At 43.7% G+C, this 26,694-nt stretch overlaps 1 protein-coding gene across 3 annotated transcripts in view; it reads right to left on the reverse strand.

The window, feature by feature from the left end:
* The window catches only part of PFKL (phosphofructokinase, liver type), a 238,173-nt gene that overhangs the window by 78,349 nt on the left and 133,130 nt on the right, over nt 1-26,694 (reverse strand). For all 3 annotated transcript variants that reach the window (XM_088451029.1, XM_088451031.1, XM_088451030.1), the window contains 5 exons: nt 26,012-26,137; nt 25,316-25,380; nt 20,024-20,087; nt 14,992-15,138; nt 8,989-9,059 (listed from right to left, as the gene is read on the reverse strand). In XM_088451029.1, coding sequence (XP_088307155.1) covers nt 8,989-9,059; nt 14,992-15,138; nt 20,024-20,087; nt 25,316-25,380; nt 26,012-26,137 — 473 coding nt within the window. The remainder of the gene's footprint in view (nt 1-8,988; nt 9,060-14,991; nt 15,139-20,023; nt 20,088-25,315; nt 25,381-26,011; nt 26,138-26,694) is intronic.

Below are 26,694 nucleotides of genomic sequence, written 5' to 3' on the forward strand. Positions count from 1 at the left end.
GTCTACGCCTAGGAGCCCTAACTCTATCAACATCTGCTGAAAGGATGTGGACACCTGAGCTAACCCCTGGGCAGACTGGAAAAAAGCTTGCATCCAGGGTGGCTCTGTCATGGAGAGCTGTAGCACAGCAACAGGGGCAGGTGATACTGGCATTGACATACGGTCCAACATTTGTGACATTACCCGAGTCAGCCGAGACGCCCAAGCCGGTTCTTGAGAAGAAACCATAAACAAAATGACCTGTTGCAGGGCCCCAAAGCAATTGACACACAGACCGTCATGCTCCGGAGAAATGACACCAAGACAGTGTTTGCAAGAGCGCAATGCAGTACCGCCAGCCTCCTTAGTAGCTTTATTTCTGGACATACTGTAAGTCGCAGGAAAAAAAATACACACTAAACAATTAGTAAGGTGTAAGCAAATCAGGGTCTTTCAGTGCTAGTATACAGTGAACACACTTGTACTATTAAATATACCTGCTTTTCTGTAGCCACTACCAGCAAGGTATACAACTTAAAATAGTACTTATCCCTGCAAGGGATGTACCCTCAGTGACCGCCCCAGCGGCACAGATATGAGGAAAGTACACTTACATACAGGGACCATACACTCAGACCACTCGATGCAGAACATGTGGGCAAAGCTCAACAAACCAGCCAAATGTAGCTGGAAGGAGCAGAAAAGTAGCGCAGCTGCTAGGAGCAGGCTGTCAGAGGAGACAGGAGCCCTGCTGCACCCTCTGATGCTGAGACAGGCTATAGCTAAAATGGCCGCTCAGCATTCTAGTGGGGCAGGTGTGCATAGAAAATATGCCTGGGGCTTGCTGGCCTCGTAGGTAAATCGCACCCCAGGAGAGGGGGAGTGGCGAACAGGGAAGCACCCGCTTCCCCCGGCTGGCCTAACCCCCAGTGATAATGGCTACTGCTGCATTAAAGCAGCCCCTGCTCCATGACAAATTCCCTGGTGCTCTAGTGGTGAGCGCGGTCAGACCGGGTGCCCCTCACTGCCAGCACTGCCGAAGGTCTCCTGCTCCGGCAGCCACCTTACCTTATATCCCCTGATGTGCTCCAGCTGTGGCTGGTGGCTCGTTTGTGCATGGTAGTCGGCGGCCGAAGTCACTGACCCAGTCGCAAGTGCTGCAGCCACCGGCGCTGGGGTTGGTGGAGCGGTAGTGAGGGCGTCCTATAGGACACCTTACACTGCCCACTCAAACTATTAAAATAAAAATAAAGTAAATGAAATAAAAATCGGAGGACCACCTAAAGTAGCCCCCCTATAAACTGGTGCCCAGCTCCGGCCGGTACCAAACTCAAACTGAGGTCCAGTGCCTGGGAGCGGGGTATAGAGGAGAGGAGTCTGGGCTTGTGGGTAATTTTCATTAACCATTTGGGTATAGCCTGAAGAGGAGAGTCTGGGCACCAGAGTTGTTCCTGTGCCCCTAGTGGAGGAAGAAGAAAGTATGATTGTCACTTCTTACTTCCCTCTCACCTTAGGCAGCTTTCCCTACTTTATTATTGACAAATGGACAGCTTGAATAAGAATTATTATTTACAAAACATTATCATCTATATAATAAGCAAGAAAGCGTGTCTGGCCACGCATAAAGGACAGACAGACAGAGTTTTGGGCCAAGTTCCAGCAAATTTGTCATGGTGGTGTAGTTTGACCAGTGGAAATTAGCAGACCACCAAAAATCTATGTGACAGCTTCAAAAGTATCCTTTTACCCTCACAAAGTGCCAAACTTTATGACACATGCTAGGGCTATCTCTAGATTTAAATTTAAAAATGACCATATACTGTATATTATACCCCTTTTCCACCAAAAGTTCCGTATCTGGCCCGGGATTTGCCCTATTTCCTTTACGGCGTCGACCCGGGAATATCACACTGCATCTGGGTGCAGCGCCGGCGCTTGGCGAAGATGTCATCACTAAGTGCCACGCCGGAAACTCCATCTCTTCCCTGAACGCCGGACCGGAGCGGGCCGACGACCATTGGAAAGGGTCCTTCCGGAGGGGGAACGCTGTAATTCGGGAAGCTGCCTGTGACAGCTGTCACCGAGCAGGGGGGAGAGATTACAGCCTCTCCAGTCCGGACCATACGGGGAGGCTGTAATCTCTCCCTTCCCGGTGACAGCTGTCACACAGACAGCCTCCCGAATTACAGCCAAACACCAAGCGGGAAACGGGTCGGAAGACCAGGGCAACCCGTTTCCACTGAGCCTGAGCAGGGTTTTACCCGCGTAAAACTCTGCTAGAGTCCTGGGAAGAAATGCTAGGTCAATGCGTGATTTTACCTAGGACAATTTTCCACTGAGCCACTGCCCGGGTTGACATGGCAATAACCCGGGTATTTTGGCAAATGGAAAAAGGGTATTAGTCAGCCCTCTGTGTTTGCATGCAAGGGGGCGTAACTAGTGCTGAGCCACATAGCAAGATCTTAAAAAGGCCTCCCCCCAGAGGTAAAAAAAAACACATAGATTTGTCCCCACACAGAATCCATTCATGTTATGCCTCAAAATCCATTCAGGTAATGCCACTCAGTAGTACCCCTTATACACATTATGCCCCAAGTAGTGCCCCTTATACATTATGCCACACAGTAATGCCCCTTACACATTATACCACACAGTAATGCCCTTTACAGATTATGCCACACAGTAGTATTGTCCCATATAGCACATTATTCCACACAATAGTAGTGCCCCTTACACATTATGCCACACAGTAATGACCCTTACGCATTATGTCCCCCCAGCAACTCACCTCCCATGTCCCTCCAGCAGCCTCTCGCCTCCCCTTGTGTGCCATCAGCAGCCCAGCAGGTGTGGATTTGGTGCCGAGCCGCCAGCTAATTACAGCTGGAGCAGAGGCAGACATGGACAGACAGCGCTGGCACAATTTAAATCTTGCGCTGGTCGCAAGCCAATCAGAGCTCGTGGACCATCAGCCAATGGCAGCTTTTTGGCTGCTGGTCTGCAAGCTCTGAGTGCCACGTGACTAGCGGCGATGTCTCTCTATGTCTGCCTGCCAGTGCACCAGCTGTAACCAGCTCGCGGGCCGGCACCAAATCAACACTGCTGACACTCTGGCCCCCCTCGGCGGCATGACTGGACCGGCCCACCTTGTGTGCGTGACTAGGTGCAGGGGGAGTGACAAGCAACAGAGGCAGCTCGGGCACTATAGCAGCCGCACCCCTTGCACCCACGGTAGTTAAGCCACTGTCTGCATGAATGTTAGCAAACAGTGGGGTACTTTTCAGAATCAATGGAATGGGGTTATAGACAAGGACAATGTAAACAAATAAAGGCTGCAGGTGTACTTCAAGGTCCAGTCTTCAACCCAGGCAACGCTGGGTATTTTAGCTAGTATAATATAATCCTGTAAAGTGTCTGTGTATCACAGGCGTAGTGCAGTTGATGGACACCTTATGCAACCCCTGCTAACAGCTATAACTGCCAGCAATGACCGACAAACAGATGGGGTTTGGGTAACTGCAAATAACTCCAGCAGGGGCCCGTATTGAATTAGAGACGAAAAGCCGCGATCGGTGAAAAGTTTTCGCCACTTTCCGAAGTATCGCCCTATTCAATTCCAGGATGTTTCGTCTGGTCAAAAACATAGCCAAAAACAGGCGAAAAAGTTTCTCCACCCAAAAGCTGGAGAAAATATGTGCAAAATCCCTATTTTTGAGTAAAAATGTGGGGACTTGGTTCAGAACCATTTGCCCCCCAACCCCCCCTCCCCCCTTTAGACTAATTAGACAAAATAAAATAAAAAATTTATCTTAATACCCCCTAAAAAAGGCATGTCATTTTTGGGGTGAAAATTTAAAATAGTGTTTGAAAATGGGTTTTAAGTATTGGATCTGGTAATTTTGGTGCTGTACGGATGTGACAGGTGTTTTAGGATTGCAGGGGGCTGCAGCAGGTGTTTTTTATTAAGTTTTTTAAAATGCACTTTATTAACTCCAAATACTAGTACCCATTTATCTGTACCCCCAATTTAACTACAGCAATTATTTTTCACCAAGGACATTGCTTTATATAATTTTTTCATACTAATGCAAAAGTGCATATAACAGCCATTTCACTCAATTTAGGAACCCAAAATACTTTAAAATACAGCTATTAATACACTTCTATATGGAGTACCAGGGTCATTTATGCTTTTTTTGGGGTACAGACTGATTTCCCCCAAAAAATAAGTCCTTTTCGCTAGCTTAAAATTTCGCGACACTCGCACGTCCGCGTTTTCTCCCATTTTGCAATTGAATAGGTCGAAAAGCGGGAGCACGCACTGTACATGATAACTTCAACTCGGTACAGGCGAAAACATCACGTTTTCGTTGCTTTTCGCAGCTAATTGAATACCGGCCATGCCAGAGAAGGAAGTCATACTTGGGGTTGTGCAACATGTGTCCCGTGCAAGGAACTTCTGCACCACCCGCATGGATTACCGGCAGGCTGTATCTCACTGGCTGCACAGGTGGGCTGAGCTCAAAAGGTACCAGCTGCTCAAAACGGCAAGCAATGTACAGGGACTGAGAACTGTTATCAAGAGCCATGGAGAGGGCAGAGAAGCAAGGCAAGGGCACAGACAAATGATTAGGCAGAAACGAAAGAGAAGGCCAGGAATAAAATGTAAGTTCAGGGCATGTACAAGATATATTGAGAGTGGAGTGCAGGGAAACAATAGACTAGAGATGGCCATCTGTGAGTTAACATTACATTACATATATTGCTTAACCCTTTTTTTGGGGATGAGGAAGTAAGTGGACAGGGGGCAAGAGAGTCTGTGAAATGCAAAGGGGAACACAGCAGCAGAGTCAACAAAAGGCAGGCAATAGGTGGGAAGTTCAGGAGTAAAGACTGTAAACTGAGGAAGGAATAAAAAGTAACAGGGAACATCGGTAACAAAATATAGGTGAAAGTGCAAGTAAGTGGCAAGCACTACGTTGGACCAGACCAGCCTAAATATAGCACAAGACTAATATCCATTAATTACTACAATAAATGAATAATGAAAATATTTTTTTTTTTCCATTTGGTCATGCACCAACATCAGTTTGAGGAGCCTATGGTTTTAGCTGGAACCTAACTATTGGTTTCTATTGTGTGCCTTCCATGCCCCAGCCCACTAACCACATGCAGAATAACTGCACACGCAATATCTATATTTGCATGTAACCTGGCATTGCAGAATCATCTGTCCACAGTGAAAACCGGATGAGGGGTTGAGAAAAAATGGGGAGATAGAAAAGGTGGGTAGAGAGTTAGGGAAAGAAGGGGCAAAAGAGGGGGGAGGGAAGACAGGGAAAAGGAGACAGACAGAGACAGGGCAGGAAGATAGAAATAGTAGGGGAGAGAGATGGGATAAGAAAGGGGCAGAGAGATAGAATAGTGGGGGGACATGGGAAGGTGGGGAAAGAGAGAAAAGCTGAAACCCTGCAATAATGAGCTAGTGACCCAGTGAATGACGAGTCCAAAATACTAGTTACATAGTACTAGTATTTAAAAATAACACACCAATAACTAAAACAAATTTATATTTTGGAGTACCTTCTGCATTGGTAATAATAATAAACTATAGCATCATAGTAGAAAACATATTCCTGCTTATGTATACCTCTACTAATGAGAAAATCATGGGTTCCACAGAGTATTTGTAAAAAAGTGCTTGGTAAAAGACAACTAAGCTCATGATCATGTATGAAAGGTGATTTTATTTTCCATAGTTATTATTCTGTTAAAGCTGCACTGACAACCAGGTAAAAAGGAGACTTATAGAGGACACAGGGACTACACTGGGGTATAGGCTGGAAGGTGGAGTTAGTCTGGGCACCAAACAGTTAAAATCTTCAGGAACGTGCAGCCAGGCTTCTCCTCCCCTATACCCTGCCCTCAGCCCAGTCAAGTTAGCAAGCCCAAGGCCGGAGTGGGAAAGAGAAGGAAGACGGGCACACACAGATACAAACACCCGAAGAGATAGGGAAACCAGAACACGAGGAGAAATCCCACAGGGATGGCGCCCTGTGTCCCCTATGGAGTTAGAAGAAAAGGACTTAACAAGTAAGACAGAAGTCTCCTTTTCTTCATCACAGTCCATATGGGACACGCACTATGCTGCGGACGTCCCAATGGGAGGGGACGCTCCTGAGCTGCACTGAGTACCCGTCGCCCAAAGGCCGCTTCCGCCTTGCAAAGCTGCTCCGCAAAGGACCCATGACAAGCTGCCCAAGAGGTACCAACCGATCTTGTGGAATGAGCAGTCACTACAGCCAGGGGGTCTGCCGCCACATAAGTGAGGTGGATGGTTAAGCAGAACCACCTGGCTAAGGTCTGCTTCGTAGCCAGCCAGCCACACTTGTGGAAACCATAGAGAAAAAGAGAATCCGACTTCTGGATATCCCTGGTACATTCTACATAGATGCAGAGAGCCCTCACAACATCTAAAGAGGCCTCATCCGCCGAATCCTCCGGAGACTGAAAATCCAGGACCACCATCTCTTGCTTGATATGGAATCTGGAAACCAGCATAGGAAGATAGCCAAGTCGAGTCCAAAGAACGGCCCGGTGCGAATGAAAGACCAGAAAATGAGAGCGACATGACACAGCGCTCAAGTCCAATACTCTCTGAGTCGAAGCAATAGCCTCAAGTCTTCCACGTGAGCCAACGAAGGCCCTCTGAATCCAAAGCCTCGAAGGCAGGTGACTAAAGAGGATGCTCGAGCTCTAGGGGCGGCTGCTGAAGGTAGAAACGCTGTCTTGGAAGCCACCACTGTGGCCACTATCTTATCCAATTCTGGCCCAAATAGAAAGTCACCGGAATAAGGAAGTGCCTCAAGGGCCTTCTTAGAGTCCAAGTCAGTGCGGCAGGAGCGCAGCCAGAGGGTCCTTCTGGTTGACACAGAAGAATCTGACACCTTGGAAGTTAAGGTGCCAGTGTCAAGAGCCACTTCATCCACATAGGAAGCAGCCTGCTTGATATGCACTACCAGAGTTAATAGCTGGTTGCCATGGGCCCCTGACATAAGGCCCTCCTCTAGAGCATCCGCCCAAGCGCCAATCGTCTTTACAACCCATGCAGATGCCATGGCCAGACATGCGATAGCACTTGCATGTGCATAAATTCCCTTAAGGAAATTTTCCAACTTCCTGTCCGTTGGATCCTTGAGGGAAGCCGTATTTGAAATAGGAAGTGCAGAACTCTTGATGAGACAGGCAATGTGCGAGTCAACAGGAGGAGGTAGACTCCCATTTGCTACGCTTCTCGTCAGGGAGCGGGTGAAAGGATGCAATGCATCTGGACGGTCTGCATCCAGAAGTACAGTCCTTATCCAGCATTTGCTGAAAGGAGGCAGACACCTGTGCTAAGCCCTGCACTGATTGTGAGAAGGTGCTCATCCATGGGGGTTCCAGTGCAGGCAGCTGCAAATGAGGCTGTACAATAGGGGCGGCTTGAACCCACAAAGTAGGAAGGACAGGTGCGGGAGTTGTAAGGCGATCCATCAACTGAGACATTACTTGCGACAAGTTGGCCGCCCATGTCGGTTCCTGGTTGGAACCAGTAGATGGGACATCTTGCTGTGTGTCTGAGTAACACAGAGACCATCCTGGACCGCATCCTGTGGGGAAAGACCAGCATAACAGTGTCTACATGTACACAGCAAAGGAGCCTCCTCCTCCTTATATGCAATATAATAGCCAGATAATGCTCAACAATCCAACCCCAGTCAGCTGGATTGAGCTAAACTGTATAACCTGACCTGAGGGGAGGTATAGAGGGAGACAGGAGCCAAACCTCTTTGAAGACTAACTGCAGGCAGCACAGCTCTGAAATGACTGCTCAGTGTCTGTACAAGGGACGAGAGAGGAGGAATAAGCCCATGGCGGGAAGCCTCAGTGAGGGATCATACCATGGGGCAGGGGAGGGGCTAACAAGGAGAGCCTACCTCCCCCTACTGAGATAGAGCCCCAGGACAACGGCCGCCTACAGATCCCTGCTGGTACTCACTCAATAATACAGAAATGGGCCGCTGAGCTTTGCAGACCCCTGCTACCTTGCATGCAGAGATGGTCTAGAGGGGTGCAGGCGTCCCGGCCGCCTGCTTGTCAGCACCGCCGGCGGTCTCCACACCGGCACTTCATGCGGCTCCCTGCAAGCAGGAAACTGTTCTTACCCTGGCGTCCGGCTGCGGTCCTCCGTGTGCACAAGGGACCCGCCCGAGGTCACCGACCCACTCTCTGGCGGGGTTGGTGGAGCGGCACTGCAGGTGTTCTATAGGATAACTGAAGCTGCCTGCTCATGAAAGAAAAAAATTAAATAATAAAACTGAAGAAAATATGAGGCTGCATTAGCAGCCTTACTACTTAGGTGCCCGCTCCTGCGGCATTAAACTAGACTGGCCTGCCTGGGCTGGGGACGGAGAATAGGGGAGGAGGAGCCTGGGCTGTACATTGGTGCCTAGACTCCACCTGCCAGCCTATACCCCAGCGTAGTCCCTGTGTCCCCATGGCATGGCTGGGTGCTAGTCATTTTTCCAGAGACTTTTCGGCTACTGTAATCAGTAGTGCATTGAGGGTCCCAGGGAACCGTGGCAAAGTGAAGGACTTGCTCAGCTGCATAGGGACATCATGATGTTGGGCGCGCTGCACTTCTGGACCACATATCTAGGATGCTCCTTGACTGAGCCCAGATCAAAAAGGTAAGGCTGGGGTAATTTGCAAAGATCTGCAAACCCCCCATGGGTTAGAATTTATGGATGCCAGTCAGCTCTCCTCTCACACATTTAAATCGACCGACGCCCATGGCAAGTGCCATACTGACAAACCGGTAGTTAGGGCCTTGACTGTAATACTATTTAACGAAAATGTAAATATTAAATAAAAACTACACGTGGCAATTACACTGTATTCATTATATGTGTGAATAGGTTGATATTTTTGATTTAAAAAAAAATAAAAATCTTATCTACTTCTACATACCTTTTTGTACCTAGCATGGAACCGCCACGTCCCAGCCACCCAGCAACATCATGCCAAGTTACTTCTTTAATCTGAATATAGTAATGAAAGTACAGTAACATAGCCATTACTCAAATAAACTTACAACAATTTACAATACAAATTAAACTAAAATACTACCGAAAAACTTAAGTATCAATACCTGTGTACTTAACCGCAAAAAAGCAAACAGACACACTAAAATTAATTATAAAAACATGTAAGCAGGGCTTGACTTTATGGAAAAAAAAAGCTAATGAGTAAATTCAAGGGGGATGGAGAAAATATGAGGAAAAAACAAATTAATTGTTTAATTTAAAACAGATAACAAGTAATCCCGCAGATAAAATGGTGAGGGGGCTGGCAACAGGAAACCTTTTATTTGAAAACATATTTGAATTTTAACTGTCATCTATGTTTTTGATTTGTAAGGCATACAGATTATAATGCTTAAAGCATGACGCATGTAGTAAGAGTGATTATTTACTCACAATGTTGCAGGTTGGTAGAGGAAAAACTTTAGAGTCTTTGTATAAACCCTCTGGTTTACCTAGAGCAGCGATGGGGAACCTCAGGCCCAGGGGCCGTATAAGGCCCTAGGAATCATTTTGTCTGGCCCTCTGAGCTTTTCCTGCTAGCCTCATCTGGCTAGCAGGGTACCTAAAATAGCACCTTGCAGCCAGAATCTATGCAGCAGTGCCACCTGGAGTTCTTTAGGATGCTTCAGATGGTCACACCGCTGCCCTTACAGCTCCCCGGAGCATACTCAGGATGCGCTGGGCATTGCTGTAATCACCAGCGATTGAGGCCCAGCCCCGTGTGGCATCACATGGAGGGGGCGTGGCCTGCACCGAGCCCGTGAATGTTATATATATCAAAATGGCCCCCTGCAGAAAAAAGGTTCCCCACCCCTGACCTAGAGAATCAGTAACAGAGACAGAAATTTGCATGGTTCTTTAATAGCCCAAAAATCCAATTTCTACATAAACTTCTCACCACATTTCTTATACTGGGCATACATGTTCAGATAAAATGTCTGTCAGACAGACAGGCATTTTAACTGACTGCCTGCTGCCTGATATTGTGGCCATACCCTGAGACACATTTACACAATCCTTCCCTGTGAAGGAACAGGAGAAACGTCTGTTGATCGACTGTGGCTGGACATACACTGTCCGATGTGGCCGCCTTTCACTATGAAAATATCGGATCGAGTATCTGGCATGCACGACCGATCGATATTTTCTGATTGGCTGGCCGCATACAGGGCCTGATTCAGAGCCGGACGCAATTAGCGCTCGCTTGTCCAGAAAATAGGGGTGGCTATTCAAATGAACCGTTCGCTGTTTGCGGTCTGTTCACGCCTCTAGGTCTGAACGAGCGAACAAAACTTGCGGCCGTTTTTTGGGAAACTACGCCCCCTGGCCGCTCGCATCCTACGTCATGTCCGCTATTTATTAGATTAATCGAGTACATCGACCAGGGTATGAGCTGCTCGCTATTCTTGTGGTTGGTTTTTGCTACCACAATTTTGCGAGCAGTTCTGGCTATAAAATAACCCAGTGACGTGGTCAATGACGCTGCTGTTTTAATTATGCACACCCATAAAACGCCCGTTTTGACCTTTAAGCACGCCTGCGATCGGATCTCCACTCCCCGTTTTCAAGCACCTTCCCCTGTTACCACCCACATACGCCTCTTTCTGTCACTGAAATTATCAGGCATTCGCTATTTTGCGAGCACATGAATTTCGACCGCACTGACTGGTTCGCGCATGCGTATAACGATCCATACGCATGCGCAGTTGGGCAAACATTGCTCGGAGCGAACGAGCGGCCGCTTACGAATGGCTCTGAATCAGGCCCACACTGTGCAATTATCTGACCGATCCGCCGATATTGGGGCGGATTGGTCAGATAATTGTATAGTGTATGCCCAGCATAAGTTAAGTCCCTGTTTTCTTTCTTTTACAGCACAGATAGTATTATAAAATATAATCCTCTAATAGTCCTATATACACATAATTCCCTATAATCATTTTTGAGGATCTCCAACTAATTTAGTAATTGGTGTTAAATTTAATATATACAAAATTCCTAGATCTTTCCTAACCACTTTTAACAATGTATCAGTGTCAGGGACCTCCGTAAGTATCCCCGACGGGATGCTCTGGAAATGGGCGTAATTTGAATAACTAGACGGTACCACTCTTCTTTTACTGCCACCACCGATACCCTCTCTATAACACAATTGCGCAGGCTCAGCGACACAACTCCCACGCAGTTAGTTGATTGCCCTCTTCTAGCAATTAATGACAGTTACTATATCATGTGCAGGCTTGGCGACACAGACTACCAAGCAGTTAATTGGTCTATCCCCTGCTTCTAGCAATAAATACAGTTATAGTATAACATTAAGGGGTCTAATAGTCTTCTCAAACCTGGGTTCTGAAGCAGATATGAAGTAGACTAATAAAGAATACTTTATTTACAAAAAGAAGTTTAATGCTTAAATTACAGAAAATTAAAAAAAATAAATATATAAAAGATTACAGGTTACATACATATGTTGCAATTTCAAATAAAAAGGGAATTAACTTACAGGATTAATGGAGTACATCCACTAGCAGATATTAATATATTAATGGACGACTGAACGATAACGACATTGTAACAGGAGAAACAAAAATTGAGTTTTCAAGCCATTTTGATGTTCAGTGCTCTCAGTCGGTTTTGCAACATATACAGATTGTGACACAGTCCAATATATGTCCATATGTTTTAGAATGCTAACTAGTTAGCTATTACAAATGTATTGTTATGAGACAATATATACTTAAGCCTGTGTCAACATAGTTTTACCTTCAACTACACACCATAAATGTACTCAATCTCAACAGTGCCCCCTACTGTCTCAATCTACTTGTGTGTATTGCAAAAGATGACCTTTATACCTTTTAAAATGCCTATTCAGGAGTTTTCCCCTCAGCGTCTAGCCTATATTAGCTGTACTGTGTCAGTGTGGAGACAGCCTTATTCCTGGAACCACACTGACTGCAGAAGTGCCAGGAGATCCCATTTGAAAATAATCCAGTCTCTAGATGCTGAGAGAAAGGCTCCTGGATTTTGCTGATGTGATTGCTGTATCTACTGAATGAATAGACAATTGTAGCTAAGTATATTAAATTTACACTTTTATATTCATTTTGTTTAAGTATCATTTCTGGGAATCCACCCATCTGGGATCTTTTAGATTGAACCCACTTGTAACAGACACTGTGCATGAATCGGGCACTAAAATGTTGGAAACGACCAGCGATGCGCGCTCCCGCTGGTCGTTTCCGACATCAATCATCACCTGAACATGGCGGTCAATCTGCCGATAACGAAAGATTGAAATGTTCGGGGATGATGGAGGGTGCCTACACTGAACGACTAATCGTTCAGTGTAGGCACTGCAGGGGATGGGGAACGCCGGTACGATTACAATGTTGTAATTGCACTGTCGTTGCCTCATCTGCTAGTGGATGTGTGGCGTAACACGCAGCTAATTTGTGCTAGGAGAAAAGCGGAAGTCATGGATTAGTCTGTCAATAGGATTGTTTACCAAAGTCTGAACCCAGAACAAAGCGTGCTCATCTCTTTGAACAGATGATTATCAAGCCCTTTGATGAGGTCATCCAAGTCTCATCTGACTGGTTGATTAATATGTGACCACAAAGACCTGCCTATGTCACTTTTAACTTAAATTAAAATAATTCTACATAACTTTCACAGGGTAAGGACTAACCAAAATGTGGCTTCCTCACATTAATCTCAGTTATTTTAGCTGCAATACGAGTGTAAATATGATGCATTGCGATGTGCGAGAGGTTAGATAACTCATATCTCTACAGCAGTCAGAGATTTTCCAATCGCATCGACCTCAGTTATTCTTTATGGGATTTTGCAAGCTCTCAGTTGTAATAGACATATCAATTTCACATCACAACAGATGAAAGATAATGAGGCTTTTGATCTTTATCTATATCTAATCACACATGAGTGCCTAGACTAAAAACACTTGTGGTTTGATTACCTCCCGCTGTGCTTGCTTCCTTTAGCTGCAAACACAGACAAAAGGCTGTGCAATCTACAAGTCTTGCTAAGTAATTGGAGTGTCCTGGAGACCAAGTTACTCTAAGTCAGTGGTGGCCAAACCGTGATACACTCGACCAGCCGATTGTGTTGGCCCGCGCAGCAGCAGCGTCCAATAAAAATCAGTGTGATTCTTATTGGCTGCTGTGCCGAACTGAAGCCTTGGCTGTCTCCGTCGGCTTTCACTGTGACAGCAATAGCCAATAAGAATCAGGCTGATTCTTATTGGACGCAGCTTACTGCTGCAGGGCAGGCCAACGCGATCGACTGGTCAACCAGTAGACTGTGGTAACAGCACCCATGCACTGGTGCCAGAGCCGGCGGGTTAAAGGGGGGCACAGGGATTGTGTGTGTATTCCGCCCCTCACAGACTGGCCGTACTCACTGATTGGCCAATACAGTATATGGTAAATGAAATCTGACTCCAATTGGCCGAAACTCTAAAGAGACAGCAGGAGTTACAGAGGGATTCAGGGGCCAGCAGAAGCAGCTCTAATGAACGCCCTGTCAGGGTAGTGGGGCTGGTTGTGAATACACTATTAACACTGGCAACAAAACTTAGAGTATAACTATGAGGTGTGGTGACCCAGAAAGAAGCCACTGATTTACAGTCAATAATTCCCCTTTCGTTATAGTATGCAGATGCCGTTCTTCCACTTCATGCCTGGACCCACAATGAGTCTGTGGTGCAACATTAACCATTTGTTGCCTGTGTATTAAAGCAGGTACAGGGTTTAGTATATTACAGGGCAGGCCTGACTCGAAGGCACCAGACCTAAAAGGGGGCACAGTACTGCACCCTGGAGTGGACTGATCAAGACTGCCAGGCCTACACTGTGGCTGATGCTGGACTGCTGGTGTTGCCCAAAGCTGGCACAGGGAGGGACTGGGAACGCCTCTCTCTCAAGACAGGTCAGTATTCTGTGGGGGGCTGGGGCTATTTAATGTATGTTATATTTTTTTTTATGTTAGGGACAATGTTTTTTTCTCTTGTGGGGGGACATTTTGTTAGTTTTTTTTTTGCTATGAGGGCCAACGTGTGTGTGTGTGTTTGTTTTTTTTCCTTTGGGAGCCAATGTGTGGTTTTTGGCAAGACAGTCCCCACGCCCCTTGTTAGGAGGCTACGCCACCTCTTTGCATACCACACCCCATTTCCAGGATCATGCCTACGGAGTGAGCAAATTTATGTACTTGGTGGAATATTTTTAGCTTTAAAAGTAGATCACAGAGTCCAAAAGTCTGGCCACCCCTGCTCTAGGTGAATGTACATTTAAATTGGGCATCTGGGTTTCACGATGTACTCAGTGCTATGCATTCTAATGACCACACAGGTTCACCTCAGTGGGTCCTGAGTGACTTAACATGCTAATTAAATTTCCTATTCGTCTGTGTACACAGAAATCTATTCATCTATATTTTATTCCTGTGAGTCATAGTAGAAATAATCTATAGATAAGTGTGTGGCAGACTTATAACTCGCATATCGACATAAGTCACAAAGCACAAATATCAATATTTCTCCCCAATCAGCCTGACCAATCATATACCCAAACCAAAACATCACAAAATATTTGACATTCATAGACCCATCAACAGATTACCCTAATATTGAAGTGCAGAAATTTATAAGAATGTGTCTGGGCTTCACTACTGTACATTCTCATTCCAGAATGTACTTAAACGGTTATTTTTCATTGCTTATTCCAATTAAGGAGTTGTAGACAACTGTTTTCCCATTTTCAATTTATTAATGTATTTTTAAGTTTGACTACAAATTGTTTGTTATGTAAATTACCAAATAGATAACAATACAGCATATTTTTGACAAATTATTTGTGTCCAGTATTACCTGTCCTTTTGACAGTCCTTCAAATCCATCGTTTACCATGAAAATCTTATGGCCCTGAGAAATTCCAATTCGCACAGCAGATCGAACAGCGGCATTCATTCCAGCAGCTGGCGCACCAACATTCAGAACTGCCAGATTGAAGTTACTCTGCAATTAGGGGTGAAAAGTCAAAGAGAATACCACAGTAAAAGTGAAAAGTGCTAGTGTTCCCCAGGTCCCAAATCTGATGTCATCTGGAAAGGAGATTTTTTTCTAGGAAACCCAAACAGATTCTATTAGTTCTTTAAATGAGTGGTGCACAACATATGGCCCTTGGATTAATAATGGCCATTATGAGTTTACAGGGTCAGCGGACCAAATGTTATATGCTCACAGTTTGGGCCCCAAGTTTTTGACCACCCATGGCCCTCAGTGATGCCTCACTAAGAGCAAGTGTATTTGCCAGTTACATTAACACAGTCTGTTTATTACTCAGCTTTCAGAGAACTCTGAGCTCTGGCTGCTGACGGACTACACTTGGCCTCTCCTCTGATGTCACTGCTTTGCTGGGTTAAGATCATTATCATTCTTTATTTTCAGTTCAAGTGTTCATAGAGATAAATGTCTCTTGACCCTCCATGTGGTGTATCTTCCTCCATGCATCTACTGTACACATTACTTTTGATCCAGGTAAATTAAGGACATGCAGAAACTGCAGGTAAGTATGTATTTTGCAAAAGGGCAAAAAATAAGGACAAATTTTAGCTTTTTTGGGGCACTCTTAGCTAAAAAAATATTATAGTAATGTGGGTATGAATGAGTTTAAAACTTAGCTTTTAATATAAACACCTTAAAGAAAAAAAAGAGAATAATATATCCGGTGAATAAGACACAAAGGCCCTCATTCAGAGCCGCTCGCTAGCGGCCGTACGCTCGTTCCGAGCGATGTTTGCACATCTGCGCATGCGTACGGTTTTTAGTACGCATGCGCGAACCAGTCAGTGCGGCCGAAAATCGTTTGTACGCTATATAGCGAGTGCCTGCTATTTTGAGTGACAGAATGAGGCGTATGTGGGTGGTAACAGGGGAAGGTGTTTGAAAACGGGGGAGTGGAATTCGAACGCAGGCGTGCTTAAAGGTCAAAACGGGCGTTTTAAGGGAGTGCATAATTAATACAGCAGCGTCATTGACCACGTCACTTGGTTTTTTTTAACTCAGAACTGCTCGCAAATTAGCGGTTGAAAAAACCAACCACAAGAATAGCGAGCAGTTCATACGCTGTACGATGTACTCGATTAATCTAATAAATAGCGGACATGACGTATGGTGCGAGCGGCCAGGGGGCGTTTTTATCAAATAAACGAGCGTATGTTTTGCTCGCTCGTTCAGACTTAGAGGTGTGAACAGACTGCAATTTGCGAACGGATCATTTGAATAGCCACCCCTTGTTTTTGAACGAACGACCGCAAATAGCGAACGGCTCTGAATCAGGCCCAAAATCGTATAAAATTACATATGTATAAAGAAAAATAATATTACTAACAATAAATGAAATGTTATTCCAAAATCAAATGGAAATATTTAATCATGTGATACTTGCTCAGATGCAAATCTTTGGTATGGCGGAAATTAATTACTTGCACTCTGTCCCTGTGAAAAAAATCAAATGGTCTTGAACCATCAGGGATACACACCATTCAGTCATATGTGAGAGATAACTGGAAAGTAAATCAATTACTATCAGAAAATCCAGTTATAAATCAACTGCAAAAGAAATCTTTAAAGTCAGGATATCTATAGGTCCCTAATCATCAGGATAAACACCTGGTATATCAAGTACTCAGAGCAAAACATTCAGAAATACCTCCAATAAACACACTGTACCCCAAAAAGTACATGTGATCATAGTGGGAAATATGCAAATCTTTACTCAATCTCTCACCTGGGTGAACGCTGAGCGCTATGTGAGGGAGAGAAAAAGTACCTGCCGGTCCACAGTCCGTGGAGCTGGGGCTGTGATGTCGGCGTATCAGAGAGGCTGCTGCTGCTGCGATGTGCAGCTGGTAGTCGTAGGACGTGCGTTTCGCCAGGGAGCTTGGTCTCCTGATCAGGTGACCAATCTCTCCGGCGAAACGCGCGTTCTACGCAGGTACTTTTTCTCTCCCTCACATAGCGCTCTCTCATCTGAGCATAAGCCGGTGACTCCTCCTGCAATGCTTCAGTAATACCCCTTTTACACCGGAGCTAAAACCCGGGTTATTGCAGGGTTAACCCGGGCAGCTCCCTGGTGTAAAAGGGGAGAGGGTTGGATCGCCGGGTCGAGTGACCCGGCAATCCAACCCAGGTAAATAGCAGGGTTTAACACGGGCGTAGCCCTTGAAACCCTGCTGTGAGAGCAGCGCACTTCGGGTCACGATGACCTGGAGTGCGCTGCTAACCGGCCGATTGGTCCGGCTTCAGTGGCGCTTGGAGATGACGTAATCTCCAAGCGTCCACTTTCACGCCGAGAAAGCCAGGTCTATGCAGACCCGACTCCGGTGTGAGCGGCGCCGACTCGGCTAAATATCCGGGTCTGATCCGGATAGGAACTCTGTTCCAACTCCGGGTCAGACCCGGAATTTTGGTGGAAAAGGGGTACAACAGGGGAAAGACACAGCTGACTTCTCAGACAGCAGAAACGCTGCCTGTTGTTTCTCCCAGGTCAAACGCTCTCTTCACTTCTGATTTCCCTTGTCTAACATCAAACAAGGGATAAGAGCGTGATCAGTCGTTTCCTGCACCCTGGGCCTTACTTTCTTCCATCTAGTTAATCCATCAAGTCCCTGTTATTTGGTGACAGCAGCCCTGCTTTTCTGGTTGTCATGCATTGGGATTGATTTACACAGGCTGAACCTTACAGGGCAATTATGTGTTATTATATGCAAAGATTTTACCTTCGAAGCTGAATTATATAACAGCTTTCACTAATCACACTACATATATTATCAAGATTGAACATTCAAGACCTGTTATGCGTGATGTCTATTTACTGTTGAACTTTAGGCTATACGAGTGAGAGGTTGAGTAAAGAATTTTCATATTTTCAACCATGATTAATGGAGGTATTTCTGAATTTTTTACTCTGAGTACTTGATATACCAGGTGTTTATCCTGATGATTAGGGACCTATATATATCCTGACTTTAAAGCACTTTATTGCTGTTGATTTATAACTGGATTTTCTGATTGATTTACTTTCCAGTTATCTCTCACATATGACTGAATGGTGTGTATCCCTGATGGTTCAAGACCATTTGATTTTTTTTCAAAGGGACAGAGTGCAAGTAATTAATTTCTGCCACACCAAAGATTTGCATCTGAGCAATTATCACATGATTAAATATTTCCATTTGATTTTGGAATAAGATTTAATGTATTGTTCGTAATATAATTTTTCTTTATACATATGTAATTTATACGATTTGTGTCTTATTCATCGGATATATTGTTAGCTTTTAATATAAACATCTTAAAAAAAGAGAAGTTTTAGACTCATTCATGCCACATTACTATAATATTTTTCTAGCTAAGAGTGCCCCAAAAAGGCTTATATTTGTCCTTTTTTTGCCCTTTTGCAATATACATACTTGTGTTCATCACAAATTCTTTGGGAGCACCACCAATTAAAGGTCATCCAAAATTTAACCTGTGATAGTGTTGTTTTTTTTGAGGGATTATGGGGCATATTCAACTAGATGCGAAAAGTCCTGTACATTTCGAAAGCCGGACTTTTCGCCAACATCGCTGGTTTTCCATGCGAAAAAGTATCGCGCTTGTCCCCGCTTATCCCCGTATTCAATTACAAATTGGCGAAAACGGTACGCGGCGAATTCGGACCTGTCGAAAATTTCTGTCAGATTTGGGGAAATCAGCCCTACACCTCCCAAAAGATGCACTGACATTGGGCATCACTATAGATACCACTGAATGGGCCTGCTGAAGGTATTTGGGGTACTTAGATTATCTGAATAGCTGTTAATTAGCGTCTTTGCAAAAGTGGTGAAGAATAGCATTTAGCAGTTTTTTTGGCAGAAAATAAGTAGTCCCAGCAAATTTGGGGTACACGAAAATGGGTGCAAGCATATTTTAAAGTTGCTAAAGTGAAGTTTTAAAAAACTTAAAAAATCCACTTTCCGCAAGCACCTGCAATTTTAAAAACACCTGGGGCATACTTGGGGACCCCCCTGGAGTCTATTATGCTAGTTTTTAAGTTTGTCCCCCAACTTTATACTTTTTCGCCCCCTTTTTCAAAGTAATTTTTTGAGGTGTTCTTAAGTATTTTTTAAACTTTTTTTGACACAGTTTACCTTTCGTGGGCTGTCCCAAGGGTGCAGGGTGGTTCCCGCAAGTTTGCACCCCAAAACCCCAATTCTGCACTTTTTTTGACAGCTTTCATAGGCGAATCTTTTTCGCCTATTCCAATGCATTGACTTTCCGCATCAGCGAAAAGTCTTTGGAATTGAATACGGGGATAAGTTTTCGCCTGGCGAAATGACGTCACTGGCGATACTTTTCCGCAGAAACTGACTTTTCGCACCTATTTGAATATGCCCTTATATCTTGATATAAATTAGAACAATACACTTTACAACTGGTGTGGACTTATTACCTATGTTAGAAACTGCAGTTAGCATGAAGGTGCAATTAGGATTTTCGTTAAGACTCAAGCAAAGGGTGGGTTGGGTGGTGAGCAGACATAAGGGGTATCTGTGCAATATGTAACTACAATGCGGGGTGAATTTATGTGCAAGGTTTGGGAGATTTCTGTACAATATATAGTCAGCAATGATTCTCCCTTGGTCTATAGGGAAGTTCAATTAATACGTTGCTTAGATATGTTTTTCTCCAACTAACGATCATTCATTTTTTTATCTCCAGCTCATGCGTCCATGTGTTAACCTATGGATCGTTCGTTATTCATGTATGCATAAGTGGGCTCTAGATTTCAAATTTGCCTGTGTGACAGTTGTTTCATCTCATCTATATTATACTTACAATTTATAAATTATATTACCTTAAATTCAGATGGCTTCTTGTGCGAGAGAAGCTTGTAAATGTTCCAGTTATTTTCAAAACTCCTATATAAATTAAATTAAAAAGTAGACGTTTCAACATTCTAGTATTATTGTTAAATATAAAAATAACAGAAAAATACATTTAAATATATTGCAGTGATTCCCAAATAGTGTATTTGGGACCCTTTTTGGTTACCAAAATGCCAAATTCAGTGTTTCTAGAACAAATTAAGAGTTATGGTAGACTTACCTCTGTTAACTCTATTTCTACGAAATCAATAGGATTCACAGGGATACCATGGGGTGTGTGTGGTTGGAGAGATCCGGGCGAGGAGAAGGAAGAACATTACTCTCAAGAAACTCTCTCCCAGAACATGAAAGAATCAGTGATCTAGAGAAAAAATACCTAATGAGGCCAGGTGCGTCAGGGTGGGTGCTCTGTGAATCATATGGACTTTGAAGAAACATAGTTAATAAAGATAAGTCTACAATAACTCTTAATTTCTTCTTCAGGGCCCAAAGGGAATCCACAGGGATACCATGAGAATGTCCCATAACAGTGTCTCCTAAGGGTGGGGATGCTCCTGAGCAGAAACGAGAATCCGATGCCCAAAGGAAGCATCCTGAGAGGCAAGGTATCAAACAAGTAGAACCTGAGAAAGGTGTGGATGGAAGACCACATGGAGCCGCCTTGCACAGTTGTTCTGCAGAAGTGCCACATCGAACCGCCCACGAGGCTCCCAGAGAGTAGAACGTGCGTCACCCTGTTTGGAACAGGAAGATTAGCTTGCGTGTAGGCCAGAGAGATTGTCATGCGGAACCATCGAGCTAGAGTCTGTTTATTAGCTGGTCAGCCTCGCTTGTGAAAGCCGTACAACACAAAGATAGAATCTGATTTTCTTAAGGAGTTAGTACGATCCACTTAGATCCGAAAATCATGAACCACATCCAAGGAGGCTTCACCTGCCGAAAGATCCGAGGACTGGAAGGCCAGAACCACAATCTCTTCATTCAAATGAAACCGGGATCCCACTTTAAGGAGGTACCCAGCCATGGTACGGAGGACAGCTCTGTCCGGATGAAAGATCAGAAGGGGGGAGCGACAGGAGAGTGCTGCCAAATCAGATAGCTTGCAGGCAGAGGAGCTAGCGAGGAGAAAGAGCGTCTTCGCTGTCAGCCACTTGAGGTCTACTGAGTCCAGAGGTTCAAATGAAGGAGACTGTAGAGCCCAGAGAACCATAGACAAATCTCACGGAGCCACCAGAGGGACAAACAGGAGGTTGAAAGCGGAGAACACCCTGCAAGAATGTTCTAACATCAGGCAGGGGAGCGATCCTTCGCTGGAACCAGATTGACAGAGCAGAAACATGAACTCTAAGGGAGGCCGAGGTCTAACCCAGCCTGGAGAAAGGCAAGCACCCGGGAGACCCTAAAAACTGTAGGGTCAAAGCCTATGGGGGAGCACCATTGAAAGTAAGAGTTCCAAACTCTGTAATAGAGGAGGGCTGAGGAAGGTTTACGTGCCCTGAGCATCGAAGCAAGCAAGGAAAGGGGGTTGGGGATATCCTAAGCACTGATAATGAACACACGAAAAAAATGGTATAAAAGGTAGGTATATTCCAAAATATGTAAATTTAAAAACAGTATCTGTGTAATAATCTCTTTATGGAGGTGCGCCCATGAGAGTTATATTAGGCATGTACACGAAAGAAGAAAAAGTACTCTCTTTTGTGTGGCACTCAAACTACCTTATTAATATAAAACTTAACTTTTAATGGTGTGCCACTAAAAACTAACGTTTGTGGATAATTGAACGTATGATATCAGCAAAAGCATCTATACATAGACAACATAAAACAAAGAACAAAAGACAGACATTACACATTGAATCGGCCCAGTAGATAAGAGACTGACTGACTTAAAGAAGAGAGATCATCAAAAATATCTAATCTCTAAGTTCCTGATTATGGTAAATCAAACGTGGTAGTTATGACACCATTTAGTCAGACAGGTGGCGAAGAATATAAAGATGATATTATGTATATTAGGAAGTAGATTTTTCCTTCTACTGATAGCGTAGGTGACCATCGAATGAAATCCAAGTCCTGTTTGTTCAGGTTAATCCACTGTTATATAACTGAGACTTAAATCAAAGAATAGAGATATATAAATAAATAAATGTCACACCAGTGTATACTAAATATACAATTCATACTCTCTACATATGAGTATATGTGGATAAGTCTCAGAGTAACAGGTAAATTGAGCAGCAGAAATTAGTAACAGACTCAAAATTACATCACACACACACACACACACACACACACACACACACACACACACACACACACACACACACACACACACACACACACACACACACACGTGGAGAGCTTACACAGTTTTAAATCTTGATGTCACATATAATAGATCATCCACAAAGTGTAAATCGTGATTTCAACAATATTTAACCACATCAGGCAGTTGTGCCAGGATATACAGTAATTTTCTCAATTTAAGATGAGAAAGAAAGATAGTACATCAACTGCTATATAACAGAGATGGCTGCAACAAAAGTTGTGACAGATCCAAGATCTCCACACACATATATATATGTAATTTTGAGTCTGTTTTTAATTTTTGCATCTCAATTTACCTGTTACTCTGAGACTTAACCACATATACTCATATGTAGAGAGTTGGAATTGCATATTTAGTATACACTGGTGTGACATTTATTTATTTATATCTCTCTATTCTTTGATTTAAGTCTCAGTTATATAACAGTGGATTAACCAGAACAAACAGGACTTGGATTTGATTCGGTGGTCACCAACGCTATCAGTAGAAGGAAAAATCCTGTGTCCGCCTTCCAGGACTGTAGCCAAAGGCTCCGGCGGGCGACTACAGAGGTCGCAGATGCCTTAGTGGCAAGGAGTCCAGTATCCAACTCAGCTTCTCCCAAATAAGAGGCTGCTTCCTGAATATGGGAGATGTAGGCCAGTTGTTCCCTGGTAGTGTCAGATGGCAGCCTCTGCCCATCCTTCGCAGCCTAATGATAGCGCCAGAAAGCAAGTAGACTGACTTGAGACAGGTTTCTAGTTATCTATCCATGGTATCTTTAAGGGAGGATGTAGACGGTAAAGGCAGCGTAGCGCTTCTGACTAGGCGTGCCACATGCGAATCAACAGTGGGAGGGACTTCCCACTTGGTACACTCCCTAGTAACGAGAGGGTAAAAAGACGCTAGTCTTTTTGGGACCTGGAACTGTTTGCCAGGAGCACCCCAAGGAAAAATAATAATAAAAAAAATTAAAAAAAGGTGCGACCGGTCCTGCCGGCACCAAAAGAAAAACTGTCTGCCTGTGGCTGGGGTATATGTGGAGGAGGACCCATCCTGGGAGCTGAAAGCTTAACTGTTTGGTGCTCGGATCTCTCCAACCACACACACCCCATGGTATCCCTGTGGATCCCCTATGGACCCAGAAGAAAAAAAAAATATGCCAAAGTATAAAGTTCTTGAAATGAATTGAAAATAAAAATATTAATACACTAATTTTGTCTCATTATTTATTTACATATGGTGTTAAAATTGTTGTACCATTTAAACACTGGTGTGAAATTAAGCAAATGAATACAATTGTATGTGTATCAGGTAACCAAAATGGTTCTCTGGTGTGTTATTATGGATACAAAGTGTATTGAGGTTGTATGTTCTATCCGTGTGCACAATAGTAGCAGCGTGTACGACCCCCACCTGGTGATGAAGAACAATGGCCATAAATACATAATTAACATAATACAACACATGCAATGTTAAACACCGTTTGGATATGAAGGGGTGTTTAGCAGGCTAAACTGTTATTTTCAATGTCCTGATCATGTTGTTCTCCATGACAAAATCAGGACCATGGTGGAGTGTCTAAATCATACCAAGCGTCTCTCGCCATATGGTGCAAAAACACTAGGTATAGGAGAACACATCTGTATGCACAGCAACACCTAAATGCTCCTGACAAGATCGACATCTCATTTTCACTAAATCTACTCCTTGCTCCTATAGATACTCTGTCCTATCTGGTATAGCTGTTTTTTTTCTCCAACTGCAAACTCACTTCATCTCTAGACATAACTATTCCATCCACCACACAAAAGTAAATGCGTTCTTCAAAACCACAAAAGACATGCACTTTTCCTCCACGTCCCAATCCACAGTTTAGTCTGAAATCAGGCATATGTACACGTAGGCACAACTGCATAGCCCGCAAATCCGTCAAGTTGGTGAACGTTACCTACATGAGAACATCCCATTACAGTCCAGTTACACCGATTGAGTCACAAGTGGAGATGCATTTGGATCGTATACGACTCTGCATCACCCTTGTTTGCATTAGCATGGTTCCAGAGTATGTGCTATGCAACACACAAGATACTGTACATATGGCAAATCAAGCTGCATTCAGCTCTGCACCAGCCCCTCTGCCTCATACTATGCATAAGTCCTGGGGAGTGAGGATGAGCATTCTCAGTTCGGAGTGCTGCTATAGTTGGAGTGTGTATGAGTAGCCTGCATTTAGGCCCCAGAGGTCTCAGTATTATGGACAGGGGTTCTTAAATTCCACTGCCCAACATTATGCCAAAAGATTAAATCTTTCAACGATGGTGCCATTTGTCACTGGATAAATAAATTAGGGCCATTACAAGATTACAGTATGTCCAGTGCATTATTTATTTTTACATTCTAGGTCAAGCTCCTCAAATTACAGATGTGTCCTCATACGTCTAGCCTGAATATGCTAAGTGGCGCGAGTATGCCGCAAGGTCCACTGTGAATCTGCTAGCGCCGAAAATATGTCTCGCACTTGTGTATTGTTTATCTGTGTGCGGCTAAGTCTGTAAATGAAGCACAACGGACTTTGGCGAGGAAAAAAGCTGTGGCCACTGCATCGTACCACTTTTTATATAGATTCAGAAACTCAGTTGCACACAGATATACAAGTGTTGTATAGCAAATGAAGCAGCATAGTCTCCTGGTGCGTCCTAGTATATCGCATTGCGGCTAAGACGCCCAGCGCTGCAGAGTCCCACGGGAACCGAGGCTTTTTGCGCACCTGAAGCAAGAATGTATGAGGACACATCTGTAGCACCGCATCTGTTTCTAGATTGTCCAGCATTAAATGTTTCTAGATTGTCCAGCATTAGCGCATGATCTCAATATGAGGTATAATTACTAAAATTTCTTAGTATTGAATCTAAAATTCATAGACTTGTTTTGAACAATTCATGACTTACCTTCCTCTTAGCTCAATTGCTTCATCAAATCTTTTCTCCTCCATAGCTTTCTGCACATCTTTTGTCTGAAAACAAACAAGATATTGTCACCCTTTAACGTTTTCACTGTCAATGTAATTTTTTTTGTTATATTATAAAGTCAATAGGTATGAGGCCTTTAACAGGAACAAATAACTGTAATGTATGCTATAGTGATAATAGCTGTGTACTGTAGGATTTTTTTGCTGTTACAGAATACTGTAAATGCTTCCGTGTATTTGATTATTATATGTGTGGCAATTAAATCTTTACATAGAAAGACAGCCTCATTTACAGTGAATATTAATGTGTATAGAGTGAATGTTTACCAACAGATGTAATGTCCTCTAACTTAGTGACCATTCATATGGGTTTTGAAAGTGCTTCAATGCAATGCACTGTCAATGCCTTATTAGAGCCAATGTACAAAGCATCAGACACTGCAGGCATTGACATCATGGATTTCCATGCTTGCATTATTCTACGGCAGTGCAATTAGCAGGTAAAAGTACAACTGGTATTTTGTGCATGTGCGATTTTCCAGTATTTATCTCCAAACCATGCTTTACACTGCCCTCCAATGTGAACAGAAAAGATGAGCGGGCAATAGCATTTTATTATCCCGACAACTAATATTTTCACAGCAGCTTGCTGTAAAGCAAGTAAGAAAACACATACCATTTGGACACACTCCATCAATGGCAGTCGCACTGACTGGTTACCAGAGAGACTAACTACGCAGGCTGGAGTTGCAGGAGTAGCTTCCATCAGTGCAATAACGGCTTCCATACCCATTTTACTGCTCTGAAAATTATTCAGAAAAGCAAATTAGAACTAGATGAACACTACGGAATGGAAATAAAAAAAAATTCATATTAAGTTTTTTTTCCTTTATATTAGACAATTTATGGGGAAATATAATTGTATGCCCTCGTTGAAGAGGGTATGTTTATAATATTCAACATGAATAAAATGAGCTGCTTGGATTTTTACTGGCTGCAAGTAATTAGACCTCAATGCAGCTTAATGTCCAAAGGAGGAGAAGTTGGTAAATGTCAAAACTGGTTTAAAGCTAGATCCCAATTCAAAATTATGGCCCAAAATTTGCTGCTCCTGTTTGACTTTCAGTTTGAGTTGTGTTTTAGCGATTGATTCAGATCACACATCCCCTTCTCCTAGTAATGTTTGAGATGGATTGTATGCGCAAACTGATCATGTGCAATCCATCTCAAACATTACCAAACCTATTAGCCTTGAATCTGTTTACTTGTCCACACGTGTGGATCACATTATCATCAGACAACAGGCCTCTGTAAAAGCCCAATATGCTGCAATAGGAGAACAAATCTATCATTTTTAGA

The sequence above is a fragment of the Taudactylus pleione genome, unplaced genomic scaffold (genome assembly GCF_031769625.1).
Source record: "Taudactylus pleione unplaced genomic scaffold, aTauple2 ptg000536l, whole genome shotgun sequence".
NCBI lineage: Eukaryota > Metazoa > Chordata > Amphibia > Anura > Myobatrachidae > Taudactylus > Taudactylus pleione.